General features: G+C 41.6%; 1 protein-coding gene and 1 non-coding gene across 2 annotated transcripts in view; both read right to left on the reverse strand.

Annotated features, from left to right (window-relative positions):
• Positions 1-295: 295 nt before the first annotated feature.
• The window catches only part of ADNP (activity dependent neuroprotector homeobox), a 31076-nt gene continuing 11126 nt past the window's right edge, over positions 296-20245 (reverse strand). Inside the window, exons 2-4 of the mRNA NM_001206031.3 lie at positions 10782-10894; positions 8901-8993; positions 296-5751 (exon numbers count right to left, since the gene is read on the reverse strand). Coding sequence (NP_001192960.1) covers positions 2644-5751; positions 8901-8993; positions 10782-10889 — 3309 coding nt within the window. The 5' untranslated portion in view covers positions 10890-10894 and the 3' untranslated portion in view covers positions 296-2643. The remainder of the gene's footprint in view (positions 5752-8900; positions 8994-10781; positions 10895-20245) is intronic.
• On the reverse strand, positions 4320-4414 carry MIR6527 (microRNA mir-6527). The gene has a single exon (NR_107796.1). It is a non-coding gene; the product is annotated as a microRNA mir-6527 (primary transcript).

Consider the following 20245-nt stretch of genomic DNA (forward strand, 5'->3'; position numbering starts at 1 on the left):
ACAAAGAGCTGTTTGCTGAAGACCCTCGTACTAATCAATGGTAAGGAACCAAAGATGGGACAAGAAAATGCTTCTACGTGCTGAAACGGGAGAGAAACCACAGTGCTTACTCAGTTTGAGTCTGGAACTTCTGGCCACAGAGGGCAAAAAGTGCTCTGGAATTTTGTTTTTCCTTGTTCAAAAGAAAATCTACAGGATTATTCAGTCTACAGTTATAGACCCTCTCTAATTAGAAGATGGCAGAAAGCCAGCTTTTCTTTCCAGATTATTCCAAAAGCAAACAGTAGCAACGGCATTGTTTTAAAATGGCTTTTATTGAGACACTTTCAGGACTTCTCCAACAGTTTTTACTGGGGAATCTTTATTTCCAGTCCTTAGGTGGCTAAACTCTTTTCCCCCTGCTGACAAGGCCCACTCACACCACCACAGCACAGAAGCGTCCCCATCTCTCTGCTCAAATGTCCAGCCCGGAGCACACCTCCCCACCCTCAACCCCTATACTGCACAAGTCTCACTAGTACTTCATGTAGGACTCACAAGACCAGGCTAAATTCTTCCTATTAGGCAGAGTAATTTCAAAGTAAATGTGAGATGGCTTAAATGCAGGTAAGACATGTTCTCAACGCCACCTTTTCTGATTAGGTAATCTGCAGCATATTGGATGTCCACAGAATTTATAATCTATCTGTGTGACAGTTTAAAATAGCTCAAAAAAAAAAAAAAAATTAGCTCCGTGCCAGCTCCAAACACCCTGAAGGTTCTAGTCCATTCTTGTGCTTTCTCCTATATTGTTCTGAGAGGCACAGCTTTACATTTTGGGGGGAGGCTGGTCAAACTTTTGCTCTCGGGTAACAAAAGCGTTAAACTGAACTTTCTGGAGTCTTAGAAATCATGGAAACTAGTCCACTTCAGAACTCTTTAGGCCAATGTCCCTGAAAGGTGACTGACCAGCCTCCGCATGGACTAAAGAGCATCCATCCCGTCATGTTACCGCCACCAAACACACTGGACCACTTCTGCCACCTCCTAACTCCCTGTTCTTTGGTACGGGGTCACTCGCGCCCTACCAGCTCCTGCATCTTGATAGCCCCCAGAACATGTGCTCTCCAAAGCCTTTCTCTTAATAGCAAGATGGTCCAGAGTTAAAAGAAGAGTAGTTGCCTGGTTAGTACAACTGTTCCCATTATGAAGTGAAAACTAACATGGACTTCATTTAGAAGAAAGAACACCAGGGTAGTAAGATTCTGCTTGCAAATCAATGCTTATTTATGTTTACATCCTTTATCACTGAGACATTTACATATCTAAGCAGGTTCTGATCCTTAACAACAGGGGACCTGAAAAAATTCAAGGATGTTTATTTTAGTGATTAAAAAGGTAACAGACAAAAGCCAAACCGAACCAAAGAATGTGTAACAAGAGCCTTGAGAGAAAGCGTTCTTTATGCCATTCCTGGTCTTCCACAAGCTTCCTCGGTGGCTGTGCCTCCTTCTCTGATGAGGCATCAACTGGTACAAGACGTGACGGACACAGAGGACTGGAGGTGTAATAACGCAAGTAAGTATCTACATTAAGCACAATACAGCAATTTATTTAGATGCTTAAAATGAATACAAAGGGAAATAAAGATCACAAAATTATACATACTACAACAGTGTGTCATATATTAGATGGTATAAATGAATACACCAGGGTGGTGTTTAACTAAAGATAAAACTAAATATCCAAAAAGCAGCACTCATTGGCCTGCTGCTTCAACACAACACACTTCCATACAGATCTAAAAGGTGTCAAAATTAGTCGCTGCAAAGTCAATTCTTGCATGTGATTTTTAGCTTAAAAGATTTCAGAAAACATCTGAAATACCAGTTTTTGTTTTTGTCAGCTGTAATGTCAAGGATATTCAGAACAAGAAAAATTCTATAATACAAGAGAGTCCAGATATATATCTTACGTGGCTGGCCTCTGTCGCGAGATTGTACAAGGTTATGTGCAAAAACTAAGTCTGTCCCGAAGTCCACACTAGCGTAGTTTCAGGCTTTTGCTAGGTCAGCTAGATACAGCGCTTATTACACAGCAAGGGCAACACTAAAAAAGAAAAGAGTCTATGATGGGTACACAGTAACAGTATCGTAAGCTTCACTTGAATAGGTCTAAAAGACTGTACAAATATACATTTCAACTATTCAGAATGAATACATGAAAAAAATTGATTTCCCCGAAGTCTACTGTACACACTGGACTGGTAGCTTGTGTGCTGGCCCTGCACGACCATTGTAATCAGGAGAATGCTTCTCAAGGACGTCCAACCAGACACTGTTTTACAGAGGGAAAGAAATGGTGAGACGGCAGATAAAACAAACCTCTGCTTTTTCTCATGTGCGTTCATGAGCCACCAGCTTATTGGTTTTTCACATTTAGTTACTGTGTCTGTCACAGAGCGTTCTAAAGCCAAGATCAGCCAATCACGTGTCACAGACTTAGAAATGACCACTGGGACTGGAGTGGCCACATGTCCCCACCGCCTGATGACCCGGCACTCGAAAGGCAGTACCAGTTAGAACACAGCTTTGCAGTCTTAACTGAAAGGAGAACAGAGTTCCAGGCCGCAGCATTTGTCACCAAGGCCCGAGAGGCCGGCCCTTAAGCCTGCTGGCTGCTCAGTTTGACCCCCGTCAAGCTGCCGTGCATCGGGTCGGCCACCCCGTCGGCCATGCTGTCAAACTGCTCCCCATCCTCACTGTCAATGGTGCTGTTCTGCCACTCGATCTGTGGGGTGGATAAGCGCTCATCGTTTTCAGTGGCATTCTTCCACTGTGACTGGTCCTTGGACCAAAACCCTTCAACTTTTCCATAGGAACTATTCTTCCACTTCAACTGCTCTCTGTCTCCTTGCACGGTAGCCTTTTTTTTGGCAGCTGGCTTACTGCTCCTCGCGTCTTCACTCTGGGAAGACTCATCGGACCAGGTTCCTGCTTTCATCTCACACGTGTTGTCCTCAAAGTCTGACACCTGTTGGGAACCAGGGCCGCTCTCAGATGGAGAAGCACCATCTTTCCACTCAACAACATCATCTTGGTCAACCTCACTATCAGAGGCATCATGCATTAGTTTGGTTGGCTCCTCAGTCAAATGAATAGTTTCATATTTTGAACCATCCTCCGCTTTTTGGTCTAGCTTCTCAGATTCTAAAGCATCTTCAGAAATTACCTTCGGTATGTGTTCCTCTGGGTTATCATTAGGGATTTTAGGCTCAACTTCAAAAACAGGGTCAAAAGGGCTATCACTTCCATTGGATTCTTCCTCCAAATTTTCAAAACTGTCTGAGGAACTGTCATCTTCCTTCCCAAGATTGAGCTTTTTGTCTGCTGTTTTACTAGCATTGACTCTGGAATCCTTCTCATCGTGATTTTCAAAGAGCCACTCAGCATCAAAATCCATCTCATGCTTAACTTTGTTTAGCTCTTTCATGTTGAAGCCCAGTAACACACCAGGCTTGTACTTTTCACAGTCTCTGACACACTTCTTCCTCTTGTTACTAAAATGGGAAGCAATGTCACTCTTCCACAACCATAAGCTTGCCGCCAGCTTCTCAATTTCTCTCCTGGTGGGATAAGGTTGTTTGTTGAAGTATTTTGTTAGGAAGCTTTTCCTGGCTTCATAAGAATCATCTTCATGACCCTTAGGGTCTAAAGCTAAAACAACAGGCTCCTCAGGCTTCTCTTCAAAGAAGCCAGGTGAATCGCTATCTTCATCTAACTTTCGCTTCTTCAGCAAGGGGAACTCCATTTGCTCGTAAGTGCGCTTCACAGGTGCCAGGCCTGGGGACTGGTTAAGCCGCGAAGGTGCATTTGTCTTGTCTTGGCCGTTCTGGGTCTTTCCCACACCCCTGCAGTGAACCAGATGCAGAGTGATGGTGGAGGCGGTCATGTTGCTGGTATACACACCAAGGCAGTGGATGCACTTGTAGGTGAGCTTTTTCTCCACTGGGTGAACCGTCTGAATCACCTGGTGCCTCTCTCGTAAGTGATGTGCAAGTGCGTCAGATATGGGTCCTTTCAGGATTGAAAAGCAAAGAGGGCAGAGGGTTTTCCCGACATCTTTTTTATAGGGCACTGCAGCTTGAGGTGAGCTTTTAACAGGAATATCTGCCTTTTCCTGCACTTTTGGCTGTGGCTTTGGAGGGATGGGTGGGTTATTTTGGGCATGGTAAGCAACAGACTCAGCAGGAGCATCCCTCAGGTTATACGTGGTTACAAGGAGATGGATGTTAGTGTGACTACCCTGCTGCAATGTCAAATCAAAACTCAGAGTAGAATCTGTTTTAGGTCCCATCTCTTCGTCCACGTGAACCATGCGCATGTGAGCCGCCATCTTTTCCACGTCATTGAAGGTTGACCGGCAATATGGACAAGACAGACCATGAATTAGCATGTGGTTGAGCAGAGTGTCTGTGGGCAAATAGCGATTACAGTAAAGGCATTTGCTAGTGAAATTGTGTATTTTCATAATGTAGTTGGCTACTGCTGGGACTTTCTCAGCTTTATGTTCTTTTTCGAAGTGCACGCTATATACATTTTCAGGAAACAGCTCATTACAGATGGTACATATTTTCCACTTCTGAGTTGAGGAAGTATTGGGTGGTGGAGGGCCAGTGGCAGCTGCAGTTGGCTTGGAGCTGGACTGACCTAATACTCTGGATGCCTGTGACTGGGAGAGGGATGGAGACTTTAACTGGCCTGAAGAGAGAGACGGGGCATTCGGAGACTGCAGTGAGTATCTTGCTGGCGCCTGGGTCCTCTGCTCTGACCCAAGACCGTAAGATCTTCCATTTCCACTTGGAAGTAACTGCTTCACAGACTGAGACTGTTGAGGGATGGAAACCGGTGCGTTGCCACCTAGCCCCAGTCTCATTGACTGACCAACGCCATAGCCCTGGCCTACAGATTTGACTCCATAGTTGTTCTGCTGCAGGTGAACATTGGACATCATGTTGACACCTGTGGAATTTACGTTAGGCTTTGGTATTGAGAGTCGATTCACCATCTGCTGTGATGGCAAAGACCGTACGTTTCCAGAAGCGAGGGAACCAATTCTTGACTGGAGTCCCATGCCCTTCTTCTCTTGAGGTTTGGGAGCAATTAGCATCAGGGGTTTGGATCGGGGAACCACCACATTTGTGTGACCAATCATGGCAGTGACCTGATAGCCTATGCGTTCATGGTCTTCAATGACATGTTGTACCAAAGCTTCGTAAGACTTTGGCATAAAAAGGCATCGCTTGCAGTGAATACTACTTTCCTCCCGGGCATTTGTGCCTAAGGGGACTGCACCATTGAGTGATTTTTCTCCTGCCTTTGCTATGTAAGGTGCTGCCACATGCTGAAAATGTTCCCTGTAAATGTGCTTCCTAACTATTTCATAAAGCGGATCTCGGTAAGTGCACTTCTTACAGTAATAAACCGCTTGCTCTACACTGTCAGCCTGCTTGGGTTTAAGGCCATCACTCTTGCTTTTATCTTTGAAAGTGCTGAGGCTGCTACTTGGTGCGCTGGCGTTTGGAGCATGAAATATTTTAATGTGTGTTTCCAAAGTCTTTTTGTCTGCATTGAACGTACAGTAGGGGCAATTAAGGAGAATCCTGTTTTCAAAGTCTTCACTATGGACATTCCGGAAATGACTTTTGTAGGCAGAGAAAAATTTTGAAGAAAATGGGCAAGCACTGCAGCAAAAAGGTTTTGTCCGATAGTCCTAAAGAAAAGACAAAAACTGGAATCAGAATGCCACTTCAGATAAGCATTAACAGGTTCTAGATTTTTTTCCCCAAGATAGTGTTGAAGAGACAATGCAATTTTTAGAACTGAAACTGTAATGCATTGATCTGAGTAAAACTTCCTTCTGCAAAATGCATAATTTATAAAACATTAGGTTGGTGCAAAGGTAATTGCGGTTTTGGACTGAATTTTAAATCATTATAACTAGGCTCAAACATATTTTTATAAATCAAAATAGGAACCACGACAATCAACACATTTTTGCCAATGAGAAGTAAGTTTGTTTATTCCTGCAGCGTGGTAAACACCTGTGCTTCAGGAGTCAACCAACTCTTGGAAAGCGTTTTCTGCCTCCTGCTGGTTGTGGAAGCGTTTTCCCTGCAAACAGCTGTCAAGATGCCTGAGGAAGTGGCAGTTGGCTGGCAAGAGTCCAGGTGGACACGGCGGCCGAGGCGGACCTTCCGGCATGTGCAGCCTGTGAGTGCCGCTGTGCCACGTGCGCCGGGTGGTGCTGTGCCCGAGAACCGGGCCCTTTCTGCAGACCAGTGCCGGCTGCAGGTGGTCGAGTTTTTGGTGCGTCTCATCGATTTGCTGAGCGTACTTCTTGTAATGATTTCGTCAGGATTCAGAAAGCTACAGTGGATCAGACAGGCAGCAGACCACCAGACTGTGACCACGTTCCTTCTTCGGTGCCAGCATGGCTTTGGGAAGTGCTGTGGAGCTTCCTCTCAGTCCAACCACTGAGCTGGTTGTCACCATCTGTCATATAAAATCCACTTCTTATTGCATGTCACAATCCGATAGAGAAACGGTTCACTGTTGTTGCGCAGAATAAGAGAAGACACTTCAAAACGACTTTTTGATTTTCGGTTAGCTTATCATGAGACACCCACTTATCGAGTTTTTTCACTTTTCCAATTTGCTTCAAATCGTGAACAACTGTAGAATGGGCAATGTTCAGCTCTTTGGCAACTTCTCATGCAGTAAGAAGATCAGCTTCGATGATGGCTCTCACCCGGTCATTGTCAACTTCCTGGTCATTGTCAACTTCCGATGAGTGATCACTACGTTCCTCCAAGGCTCTCGTCTCTTTCACAAAACTTCTTGAACCACCAGTGCACGTACGCTCGTTAGCAGCTCCTGGGCCAAATGCACTGTACTGCTAGTTGACTCCGCTGCTTTACAACCCATTTTGAACACGAATAAGAAAATCACTTGAATTTGCTTTTTGTCTAACATCCTTTCCATAGTCTAAAATAAATATAAACAGCAAGTAATAAGTCATTCACAAAAAAACATAAAGTGAGACATGTGCATTAAAACGTATAACGTAACTACATTTATTTAAGTGTAGTCCAACAGCAAAGGTAAATGCCAACAATACAAAAACCGCAATCACTTTTGTACCAACCTAATACAAACCCAGACGAAAACGCGGCTGTAAACTAATAAACACTTATTTTGGTGTTACAAATAAAAACTCCATTCAGAATTTTTCCTCAGTGTTTTTAGAAAAGAACAGTCACATTCAGTCACATTTGCTCACTGGTTTAGAGAAACCCAAAGACAAATGGCTTCAAGATAAACATTTTATAATTAGAAAGGACAAAGAATAAGCTAAGCGAAATCACTACAATTACTCTGTAAGTACAGCTGTTAAGTTGCTGAAGGTTCCAGACTCACTATACACTAAAACTCAGGCCCCAAAGTGTTCTAGTGCAATTAGGCCATACAACATAAAGACACACCTTTGATCCTTTCCATCATGGAAAAATTTTCATAGAAAAAAAAGGGCACATTTTCAAAAATTTCAAACATTCTCCTCCTCTGATCTAAGTAGAGTGTAGTATTCGGATTTCACTGAGATCAAAACCCCACTGATCTGAAAAGTCAGCTTTCTTCTGTAAGCCATGCTGTTCCTTCTTCTCAAGCAAGAGCAGTTTCAAAAGAAGTAATGAAGTGACAGCTGCTCTGATTCAAATTAAGAAATTAAGTAAAAATTCCTACAGAATGTGGGGAATGCAGGATATTAAAAAGCCAATAAAACAAGCACTGCACAATTTACTAGTGTCAAAGAGCAACTTACAGAAACAGTTCATCAACATCTGTGCAGTTGGTCCTTTCATGATAGAGGAAACACAAGTTTGGTGAGAGGTGATCATTTTTTTCTTATAAAAAATCTACCTTGTTTCAGACACTGGTTACAACCAAAATGAAGTACTGTGCTTTTCCTTCTCTGGTATTGGTAAAACTGAATTAACTAAGTGATGTGTCCTACTGGAAGCTTTCCTATTTTAAGGCTGCTGGTTAATACCCTTTCCTGGGTTATTAGTAAGAAAAGAACCAGATGACATCACATTTCTGAGGTGGCATTTAAAAGTACTAACTCCCTGCCAAGTATGTTCCAACGGATGAACAGATAAACAATCCAGAATTCAATCACCACTGAAATAAATGATGGTGCAGTTTGAGTTGATGATCACTTCTCCCTGGGAAGACACATCGCCCGTGGCCCTCTATCTTTTGTTGTAACATCACCTATTGCTATTTGTCGGCACTGCTGGTGCCTTTGATTACCTAATACCGTTTGTAATTCCAATCAGTAACAGTTAAGCTGCCCACCTCTACCACCCTACAGAGCCACCTATCCCACAGCCCGAGTGCTGGCTCAGACTACCCCCCAGAGGCTGGGTGACGATACAGACGAGCAAGAAAACCTAAATGGAAGAAAGAGTCCTGACTTCCCCTTTATAGAAAAAACAAGGACTGCAACACAGAAAAATGATGGATACCCTAGATAAACTGAACACTGGACGGAACACTAGAGAATCAGAAGAACCAGAATACTTTTGGCAGGGTGAGAGGAGGAGAGGGGAATTCTGGTATACATTGGGCGTTACAACTTTTAAGTAACAAACTTTGCTATTCCTCTTACATATAGTTTCAGGACAATGAAAAAAACTAGACCAAAGTTCTTCCTATTTTTCTCTATCTCTTAGGAAAGTATGAAATAATAAATTTTTAACACTTTCCACATTAGGTTGTCTACAAATAATGTAACACTATGAAAGGCCCAGAACTGAAAAGGGGAAACGCTGCCTTGGGGCAGCCTCCCGCGCCGCTTACCTGGTTCTTCGTAAGCGAGGGGTCCCACAGTCCTACATCCTCCCATGTAGTGTTTTTCAAATAAAAGTCATTAGGTTCAAACTGTTTAAAGTCCTAGAAAACAGTGAGAGAAGTTTCAAAAACATGGTATTAATTCTAGCCCAACTTGACATATAAATCCTCTCTCTTACTAGGGCTGGGGAGATGAACAGAAAGTCAACCCCACCCAGAACGAGACGAGGAGTAGTAAGGTTCTTAGGAAAAACAAAAGGGCACGTAGGTGTTACAGTGAACACGGTACATCAACTGAACATTCTCCTCATGGTCACCAGGTTTCCAAAGAAACCATTGGAAGCTCTACTTAAGTAAAAAATTAAGCCATGTATTGATACCAAAGCACCCTTCTTAAGAGCTGTACCTCATCAGCTGTAATATTAGAGCAGAGCGTAAGACAGCGACATTCACTCAGTCTTAGCACTACAAATGTGGTATTCTGGTTCCGTGAAGAAAAATGTTCTATGGAGATGGGGGTGGGGTGGGATTGGACTAGAAGGAAAACTCAGGATTTCTGAACCCCCAAAGGAGGACAGCTACTCAAAGAAAGCATGTGATATTATGTTAAATTACTCTTATGTAAAAATTTGACCCCCCCCCCAAGCTTGAGCTAGGAATATTAAGTTTTATGGTAAAATTCCTCTTGTTCCCAAAAGGTTCACAGTTCAGAGTGGAATATCAAGTATACATAAATATATTCCAGAGTACGTAGTGGGTGTAATAGGGATGAACAAATCAAATGTAGGATAGGAAAAGTACCTTTAATATTTGCACTATTTATTCTTGTGAAGATTACCCCACTGCATGGGAAGTAAATGGACTACTTCATCAGGTAGATCTACCTGTACCTGAAGTATTGGAGAGGGTGTGGAGTGAACTTCCACACTGGGGATGACATAGCTAGAGAAATCCAATTCTGAGAAGCTTTAGTCTTCATGATATGCCCCTAGAGTATGTAAGGGAACCAGGAAAAGAAAACCTGTTGCATGAAGGAAATTGCTTTTTCACTTTCAATTTCTTCCCAACATTTACCAAGTGCCTGTTGTGTGCCCAGCACTGTGCTAGGTGCTGAGGAGACACAGATGGGCAAGGTAGTTACAGTCCCTGGCCAGCTGGAACATAAAAGGCTAGTGGGAAAAACAGCTTTAAACATTTCTTTCCAATCAGAGGTTTCTGATCCACTAAGCACAAGATCAGAGTAATGAGATCTAGAAGAGGAGACCACTGCACTGGTTATCCCACAGGGCTGGTAGAAAGCTCACAGAATAAAAGGCGAGAAAAACAGTTTGTAAAGTGCAAACTGTTCCCGAGGGAAAGACAATAGTCTACGATGGGTCAAAAGGGCCTACAAACGCTCAAACCCGAGGAAAGAGACGACGAGCTCCCAAGCACTGCGCCTCAGCAATCAGGAGGCCGGCCAAACACTCAGGCACATCGGAAGGAGAAAGGGCTCCGGAGTCCCACAGACAGACCTGCCACATGCTCAGCTGTGAGGGGACCTAGTCCTTTGCTGGTTCTTCACATGCGTATCTGAGAGAAGAATTCCTATACCCCCCTAGGGGCTGTTTTAAAGGATTTGAATTTAGAGACCATTTTAAAGCACCTAGTAGAAAACGTCCGATGTGGCACGTTCTCAGTGGTAACTGCTTTTGCTTCAGGACGCAAAGATGAAAAAGCCCACTTTAGGGAGAAGGGAACAAGTTAGGCTAATTGAGAAAGTTCTAGCAAAGCTAATGCTGCAGTTAAACTTCAGAATCGAATCTAAAAACGAACGATCCTGGCCACCGACACAAAGTAAGGGAGCAGAAGCTGAGTCGTGTGAAAATTAGAAAACGGCATGCTACTTACTTCTATGTGTTCTTTACAGTATTCCAACCCAATGTCACTAAGTATTTTTTTCACAGTTTTCCGGGCTTTTCTTAAACTGCCAAGATTGTTGACAGGAAGTTGGAACATAGTTTCTATTGGAAAAAAAAATTTAAGTCAAGTCAAAACACGAGCAACTTGCAATATTTACTAATTCCACTGATGGTAGGATCATAAACCCTGGCCCAGTATGACAAAAAAAGGTGAGTAGATATCCTTATCCAGTATGTTCTGAACCCTTAAAGGAAGCACAGCCTGACCTTCTCTACCTCTAACAGGACATTTTATGCTGTAGATGACATGAATCCAGTGAGGCAGAGTTCTGATCAGACCTTTAAAAAACTAGTTTGGGATGAAATATTTAAAGTTGAGAATTAGGATTATATCCCAACCGATTACTTTAAAATCAAATGTGAATGTTTTTCTCCTTGTGATGTTGAACCTCTGAAAACAGAAAAATGTTCACCATTTCAGTGTCATTACCACCTAATCTTGAGTGCCAGAGAAAGTAAGTTTGTGTTGCCTGGGAACTATCCTGCAGATTGTGACGGGACTGGGAGTTTCTGCACACTACCCAAACTAGGCATGGATGGCCGTGTATCCCGCCCCACAGTCGGCACCACTCCTGGACAAAGGCACTCTCGTGCCGTGGAGTCAGTGCAGAGACGGGGAAAGCCCGCACTAGGCGTCAGAACAAACGGTTAACTGACAGAATCAGGGGATCCTTCTGAGAAAGGAAAAGCTTCTGTGTATATGAGGGAACTGAAAAATTATTTAAATGACCCAATACATAAAAGCAGAAATTTAGATCCACTTTTCCAAGTTCCTTAAAAACAATGGTTAAGAAAATAAGATAAAACTTGGGCAACTGATAATTTGTATGGCTTGCAAAGTGACCATGAATGTTCCCTACACAGCAGGGTAAAAATTTATCATTGACTTAATAATCTAAATAAAATTTACAGGCTATAAAGTAACTCTAAAGACCAAAACCAGGCAGAAACAAAAGCCAATACATTAGGATTTAAAGTTCAGTACATGCAAATCTGGCTTTCTAATCATTAAGGCCGTCACTCTCATACCACCACCGTTTGTAAACCACGATCATAAAGTCAACTAATTCAACTGTGGTAAGATAAGTTACTGCACTACTATTCTAGAAATCAATATTAACTATGAAAAATGAGGGGGAAAATGAATCTTACCAAAAACCCCAGCAACTTCCAGAAATCCTAAATCTGGATATATTACCAGAACTTGGTATACCTGAGGCCAAAAGCAGCATGCAGCTGAGACAAACGTCCTCACGATGGAACCCTAGTTAGTCATAAAGCATGGCTCTGGCGTCCTCTGCACACTCTGCATCTCATTCTGCCCAGTATTTTAGCCAACAGACAGGGAAGTCAGTTCTGGTGCAAACTGATTTGCATTAAAGGCCAAATTCACTATCCCTTATGGAAATTTTATTGCTAAATTGTTTTGAACCATCTTTTTGATTCAAAAAATCTGTTGCTTAATAAACTGATTAAAAAGAAAAGAAAAAAAAAAAGGTTCCCACAAACTAGGTCATTTAGAGAAAACCACCTGACAGAAAAGTGTTTCAGAAATAAAGGAGGTGTTCTAGGCTAATTCTGAAGAGACCAAGCATCACAATGAATTCTGAGAAGAGACATCTTGTTTCTCCATTCATTTCATAAACTCTCCATGGGCCCAAATCCAATTCCTTTGGAACTTCCATGTTAATCCCATTCCACTTCAGAGCAGAGATGTGACCCAAAGACAGCCCTTTCTGGTTTTCCCTGCCTCCTGGAAAAGCAGCTCAACATCTTAGTAAAACAAATATAGAAAGATTTGGAAATGTCACCACACACAGAAAACATCCTGGGGAGTCAAACTGCAGCTCAGGATGAAAGAAAACCCCATTTCCTACGGAGAACACCAGTGTTCTAAGTGCCCGCCCCACAACAGCTAACAAAGTTGGTGTAAGACTTCCGAGTGAGGCACACCTCACTGCTCCATGGTACCCAATGTTATCTACCTACAGCTGTGAAAAAGTTAGAATATGCTCATAAGGGAGCTTAGCTACAAAATCTTACATATAAAAGATGATTATTTCAGCCATAAAGTAAATTTCTTCAGTTTACTTGAGTTGAATGAAACAGTCTTATAAATAATGACACTGCTTACTGGAAAATGCTGTACAGAAAATGGTTATTCTACAACTAGCTAGGAGGAATCCAAGTTAAAGTTTACATTGAAAGATGAAAAATATTCTCGGTTAAGATGGTAACTGTCTTCATAAGCAGGTTTCTGACATTTCTCATCATCTTGGGAATTCTATCATTTGCCCCTTTCCCTGGATGAAGGTACCCTTCACGGAGACCATCTCCAAAATTTTGTCCATCTGGAGCTAGAATAACACATTCATGTGTGTTAGCACCCTCAAAAACAATTAAAACTTCCTCTAGCTTTTCACTTACTGAATAAAACACTTTTTTCAGATATAAAGCAGGTACATGGTATAGAAATACAATGAGTAAAGAAGGCTCCCTCCTACTCCTATCTTCCATTTTCTGTGTGTATTTCTTCAGTTTTTCTATGCCGACAACAAGCCAAAGATTCCTTGAAAGAAAGTCTCCAACAACCTCTATCAGCTAATGTTAGAATTATTATGGGTGATTAGAAAAAGAACTCAAGGGCCCTATGTTTTTTAATTTTTTTCCCAGCTCATTGCTTGCTGTTAAGAAACAACTTCAAATCAACAGCTTCCTTTGGGGTTCATTGATGTTATCTATTTGATTCTTGTTTAAAAACATTTAAAAGACACTGGCCTCTGCTTCACCCCTTAAAAGCCTTTTGAATCAGAAACTGAATCAAAGGGCCCACACCTTCCTATTTATTCTGTTCTTAACTGGGAAGGGAGAAGGACAGAGTAAATAGGCAGTTGACTGCCTGAGGTTAAGGGGAACTCCTCACTTCTGAACAGACCTGAAAATATTCACCATCATTGCTCTTAGGGAGGAAGGTGTCTTACGATAACATCAAACTGCCTAGAGGTGGGCACTGAAAGGAGTACAGATGGATGGGCATGCTCTCCAGATTTGCCCCCAAGTGGCTAACCATTCTCATGAGCCTCCTTGGCTATCAGAATGGCCACTTTCAGCAGGTCAGCACCACTATCCGAATACTAAGGAAAGCTTCCTTTAGCCAAACCATACACTTCTGGGCTCACAGCATAAAAAAGGGGAAAATATCCAATTTAATAGAATGAAACCACTGTTCATGGGTTCATCAATCATTTGGAGCACTTTATCCATTAATGTGCTAAATATAGAGAGCTGAACAGGATACAGTTCTTCCCCTTCAACAGCCCATCTTGCTTCTCGGGTATACAGCAGGCACTGGGTCACTGGAGTAAAGGAGATACTCGTTCCCCTCCCTGTCCAGCTTCCTCTTGGAACCGCCAGAGCAGAGAGTATATGACTCTGGTTAACCAATTAGTGTTCTCTCTCTGAAGATTCTGATTAAGTACAGACTTTGACATGTGCCCCAAACAGGGCTAACAGTGAGCATGAGAAAAGCACAGAACAGAAAACTCTCCCGCTGCTGCTGCTAGATCCTCAATCCAGCTGTGCCCGAAAGACAGTCCTCTTGATTTCACCATTCCTCCCCCAAACTTTTCATAAACAAGTACAAGCACATCATCACTTCTGCTTAAGTTTTAGTTCATGGTGCTTGCAACCAAAAGTTTTGGTAGTGGGAAACAGAAGAGGAAGTGAGTAAGTAAGAGGGAAGATTGGGAATTTTATGCAAAATAATTACATTCGTGAACTGGGAGTAGTAGGAATTTGTCAGGAAGATACAATTATTCTGAAAGAGGCATCGGGCCCTGGTTTCATTAATTAAAAACAAAAACACTTTATAGGAAGAGTAAAACACCTGGTAAATTCTAAAAGATTTTGGGAAAAGTTCAAACTCATTAATAATGGAGTTAACATTACTAAGTCTTCTATTAACTGAAGTGAATTTTGGTTAAGCATATGCCATCTGATGAACTACACTTAAATCTTCAATTTTTGAGAATGATTTAAATTCACTACTGAATATTTCAGCCATATTCCTTCTTATCAATCTCTGCAAAATATACCCACACCTACTGATTAGGGCCAAAACACTAAAGTTTTACTAATAACCCCGGCCATATTCCCTCTCAGAAAGTAACTCCTTCCTCAGAAAGCAAGAGTCAGATGATTGAAATGAAAATATGTGATCTGAGGCCATAGGGTACAGATGATTTAAAACCATATGAATTCTAACTATACATAAGACTGATCAAATGCATGAACCTCTTATCTCAAAAGCAAAAATACTCCTTCACACCTACACAACTACAAAGAGGTAAGTAAAAGCAGAAAGAGCCTGCCTCACGAGAAAGTATCTACAGGTCAAATCTTGACAGAAGGATCATGACACATCAATGACTGTGAACTTTATTTAGGCAAAGAGGTCATTAACTGACAAACACAATAACCATCGTTTCAGAAACGAGCTCTGCCAGGAGGCTTAAACCTTGTCAGGGGCTGCACTCAGGCTCATCTGGGCCAAGAACACGGAGAGGAGCCCAACAGACGACAGTGCTAGTTCAGGAGGCTGAAGGCAAGATGTGTAGGACCAACAGACAGCAGGGCTTGTCTGTACACTGCAGTCCCTCAGCAAAGACACCATATCAAGGACAGCATCATTTTGTCCCTGTTTTTAGAAGAAAAGCATTTATAATTGCGCCATCAAAGTAAAAACAAAACAAAAAGAACCCCCATGAAACCCAATATTAAACCTTTGTCTGCTGCTGCTGCTGCTGCTGCTAAGTCGCTTCTGTCATGTCTGACTCTGTGCGACCCCATAGACGGCAGCCCACCAGGCTCCCTCGTCCCTGGGATTCTCCAGGCAAGAACACTGGAATGGGTTGCCATTTCCTTCTCCAGTGCATGAAAGTGAAAAGTGAAAGTGAAGTCGCTCAGTTGTGTCCGACTCTTAGCGACCCCATGGACTGCAGCCCACCAGGCTCGTCCTTCCATGGGATCTTCCAGGCAAGAGTACTGGAGTGGGGCGCCACTGCCTTCTCCGAAACCTTTGACTAGCCATACATAATTGAATCAGGAAAGAAAAAAAAAACAACCTCCAAATCAAACTTCTACAGATTATATTTTAAATAACTGCAAGTATGGATCTAGTACAGCATTTTCCAGTATACAAATTCTTCATATTTTTATGTGCATTCTTACATGTTTCAAGTTGCTAATAAAAATATATGGTGCTAATTTAACAGGCCAGCAAATACAGAAGTAAATACAGTAGTGTGTCCTGGTTTCCAGCACCTGCAGGCATAACTCTGATACTTTATGTAGGAAGTGAAATCTGAACATACGCTAGAATGACAAGTACTATATCAGTTATACTAGTGAATGCAAATCTACAATTTTCATGGAGAAAAGCATTTCTAACACTATTGAGAGGCAGACCAGACCAGGTTTTTGGTAAAACCTGAACATAAGTTGCTCAGTCTAAACCAGTGGTTTCCACTGCCCCCACCTGACCTTAAAGAGATGAAATCCTTGTTTTTAAAGAAATCTTACTTGGGGACTTCCCTGGTGGTCCAGTGGCTAAGACTCCTCACTCCCAATGCGGAGAGCCTGGGTTCGATTCCTGGTCAGGGAACTAGATCCCACATGCCACAACTAAGATCAAAGATTCTGTGTGCTGCAACCAAGATCCAGGGCGCCAAATTAAAAAAAAAAAAAAAGAAATCTTACTTGAAATATGAAAAGGATAAAAAATGGAGAGAGGGGCTCAGGTTGATAGAAAGAGGAAGAAGGAAAAGTTCTCCAAGTCTCTCATTGAAACAGTAACTTGTCTAAACTAAGCTCAATATGCAAATTTATGCCAAGGTCACCCAAAGCATTAAATCTGATGGCTAGAGCAGAATTCCAGTGGTTTACTGAAAATCTCCCCTGAATAAAATTACAGTCTTATCAGAATACAGTTACAGGAAGCCCACAGTAAGCTTAAGAATTAGGACACAGTTTATACTCCTGTTTTCTAAACATTTCTACATTAAAGCTGTTAAAAACAAAAACAACAAAAAAAACACCTCTCTGGAAACATCTTTTTGGTAAGGAGTTGGGGAGAATCAAAGGCCAGAAATGATGCCATTACTAGTGAAGAAAAAAAAAAAAGGCAGCGATATATTCTAAGTCAATAAAAAAAATCAGGAAGACATTCAAATACATACTACAATATATACTACATTCAAATACACTACAGTATAAACAATTTCAGTTCTGGTACATCATCAACCCAAATTAATATGTAAGAAATTCAGATCCTAAATACTTAAAACAATATTCCACTTAATGTTGGTACAAGTATTTATATAACCCAAACTGGGGTTTTTAAGTCAGTATTTGAAATTTCTTTAAACCACTGATCTAACTAAATAATATTTAAAGTTATGCTCTTTTCTAAGAGGCGTAGGCATTTGAAGAGAAACAGGAAGAGAATTAAAGCATCAGGTACTCCACTGCTACCCATGATGGCACTTAAAAATATGTGTGTGATGTCTTTGTGGAAACATTTTGGACCTGTTAAGTTAAAAACTACTCAGGCAGAAGGAAAACTTCATTTCCATATTTCTGTCACCCCTCAGCAACATATTTAATACTATAAATATCACTCACTGAGTAAAAGTGTGGTCACTATAAAACACTTTCTTTTTATAACCAATTAAGTGTTTATCTTTCCTGACTATTCTGGGATCCCAAGTGGTGAACACAGACACCTTACATGCTTTGCAGGTTGTCACTAGCCCTACATTTAAATTCAGCCAGATGTAAAAAGGTTTATACATTTGTATTTTAAGGAAATGAACCTTGTAAAGCCTTTCTAGAACAACCCTCTGATGAGTGAACACATCGGGAGTGTAGAGCCTACATCCAGTCTGGAAGCAATCACCCCACTCAATCTTTTCCTAAAACACAGACCCGAACAGAAGCAGCTTATCTTTCAATTTCCTATAACTGTGGGCAAAAGACCTTCCAGATGCCACAGGCTCTTCACATAAAAGGCAGCTGGGTGTCCTCCTTTTCCTCTCTTCCTCAATCTCAAACACCACAAAACAAGTAACTGACTATCCAGGAATAGAATGCTACTCTGGATTAGTGGATAAAACTGTGCAGCATAAAAGAAAGTTCAGTCTCCTTTTCACCAGAAAATGTTCAGTAGTGCCAAGGAATTTGGAAAGCCCAGAGGGATCAGAAAAAGAAACTACTTTGCCAACGAAGATACAGTTGCACCAAAGGTAAATTTAAACACTAAACATCAATCGCGTTGCTTAGGATGATCATATTAGAACACTGTTAATAAAGACAAGAAGCAAATAGGAAATGTAACTAATTTTTCTTCTGTTCTTAACTACTAACTGAATTTTTCCCACTATTCTTTCAGTTTGATAATAAAAGAAACCCAATTAAAAAAACATTTTCAAGTTTTTAACCAAATCAGTTATTAAACCCCTTATAACTAAGTTTTCCTAACTATTTCTCTGGTAGGTAGACTGTATTTATGCAAGGCAAAATGTCTGTATTCTCTAGATACAGCATCCTGTACAGAAATGTTTTATCACAGGGACACTTCTGTCCCCTCTCTATCAACAGTGTGTGACTCTCTCCCACACACAGCTCTGCTCTAAGAGACTGTCTGCCTGACTGCTTAGTGTGAGCGAAGCACAAACCCCACCAGGCAGCTTGTCCCGCGCGGAACAGTTGTGTTCACGAGTTTACTCGACACGCTCTGAAAGCAGCCCACGACTCTCGGTTCAGCTGCGTAAGTCTAAACACTGAGCTGCCCAACAGCCTTTCCAGGTGTTCACCCCTCCCCGCTCCCCTCCCAGGAGCCCCCTCTCCAAGCTCCCACGCTCAGTGCTTCTCACAGCTCCTTCCCTCCTCACCTCAGCCAGTCCCCAGCAAATGGGCTCCAGCTGGCCAATCTCTGGTGCCCTGTTAAAACATGGTTACTTCAGGCGTGACATGATCAGGCCAAGAGGGACAGTGCTTCCATAGTTCTCAATATGATTTTTAAACTAATGCTCCTAAAAGGTGCATCTGTATTGGCTGCATTCACTTCACACACACGACTACAAACAGCCTTTTTCATTTTGGCATCATGTGCCATCGTTTTCAGCATTAGCTGGTTTAGCTGATGAGAAAAAGATACTCTATTCTGAATACGTGTCTGGTTACAAAAGAAATAACTATCAACAATCTTTAGGCATCTTCTCATTGAAGGGGCATGGACATACAGGCCTTAAGAAGGACAAAAGATTAAGATTCATATTTCAAATCATAGTATCAACTGAAATCAATTATGAAAATGCAGCACTCTGAATCACTGAGAAGAATCTAGGGTTTTACTTAATCTAAACTCTTCTTGTTTTACAGAGAAGCAACTGAGAAGCACCCGGCTTAAGGGCAACGAGCGTGTCACTCACAGAGCTGGGTCTCAAGGTCATCTTCAGACCTAGGATGCAGTGTTCTTCCTATTATCCATGCAGAGGAAGCTCTGATCACTGACATTAATTAAAAGTAAACAATGCATATGATATACACACATCTGAAAGTGTCAAGACTTTAATATCCAAGGATGAAATAACCATAAATAATTCAGTCAAACCAGCTCAAACAGAGATATAAGATTAAGAATGCATACATACATCTCAGATCAGATGGTCCCATTACCTTCAAAGAAGTGAGACATGAACTCAGCTCTGACTGAGACCACTTGCCCTACAGTGCTTTAAACATCACTATGGATGCCGACAGTTACTAGATGGTCACATCTGAGAGACAGCTTTCTATCCAAGTTGTAATGGCAGCATCTTGCAAAATGAGAACCACAATCTTAGAATCCTTAAATAAAATAGCTTTTAAAAAGCCAGATGTATATTCTAGGTCTCCCTTATGATAATGAACCAGTTAACCATTATCATGCTCAAAGAGTGTTCTGAGAACTGCCTAGAAAAAGCAGAGGCTTTAGCCATCTTTTTTCTTTCTCTAAGGGCAAGGGCAGGCGGGGGACTAGTCTGCTCTCAACTGCCTCTAAAGCTCAGGTTCCTTTCCCCTGCCAAATCCTGTTCATTACTGTTACAAAGGCAACTGAGAAATGAAAACACATGTCCAGGCAAAAGCTTGCACACACATGTTCTCCACATTATTCGTAATATCCAAGAAGGAGAATCAACCCAAATCTCCATCAACTGATAAATGGTTAAGTAAAATGTGGTAATATCGATACATTGGGATATGATTTAGCCATAAAAAGGAGTGAAATGCTGATATATGCTCAATACAATGAACCCTGAAAATACCATGCCAAATGAAAAGTCACAAATGGCC

This window comes from Bos taurus, chromosome 13 (genome assembly GCF_002263795.3).
Source record: "Bos taurus isolate L1 Dominette 01449 registration number 42190680 breed Hereford chromosome 13, ARS-UCD2.0, whole genome shotgun sequence".
Classification (NCBI taxonomy): domain Eukaryota; kingdom Metazoa; phylum Chordata; class Mammalia; order Artiodactyla; family Bovidae; genus Bos; species Bos taurus.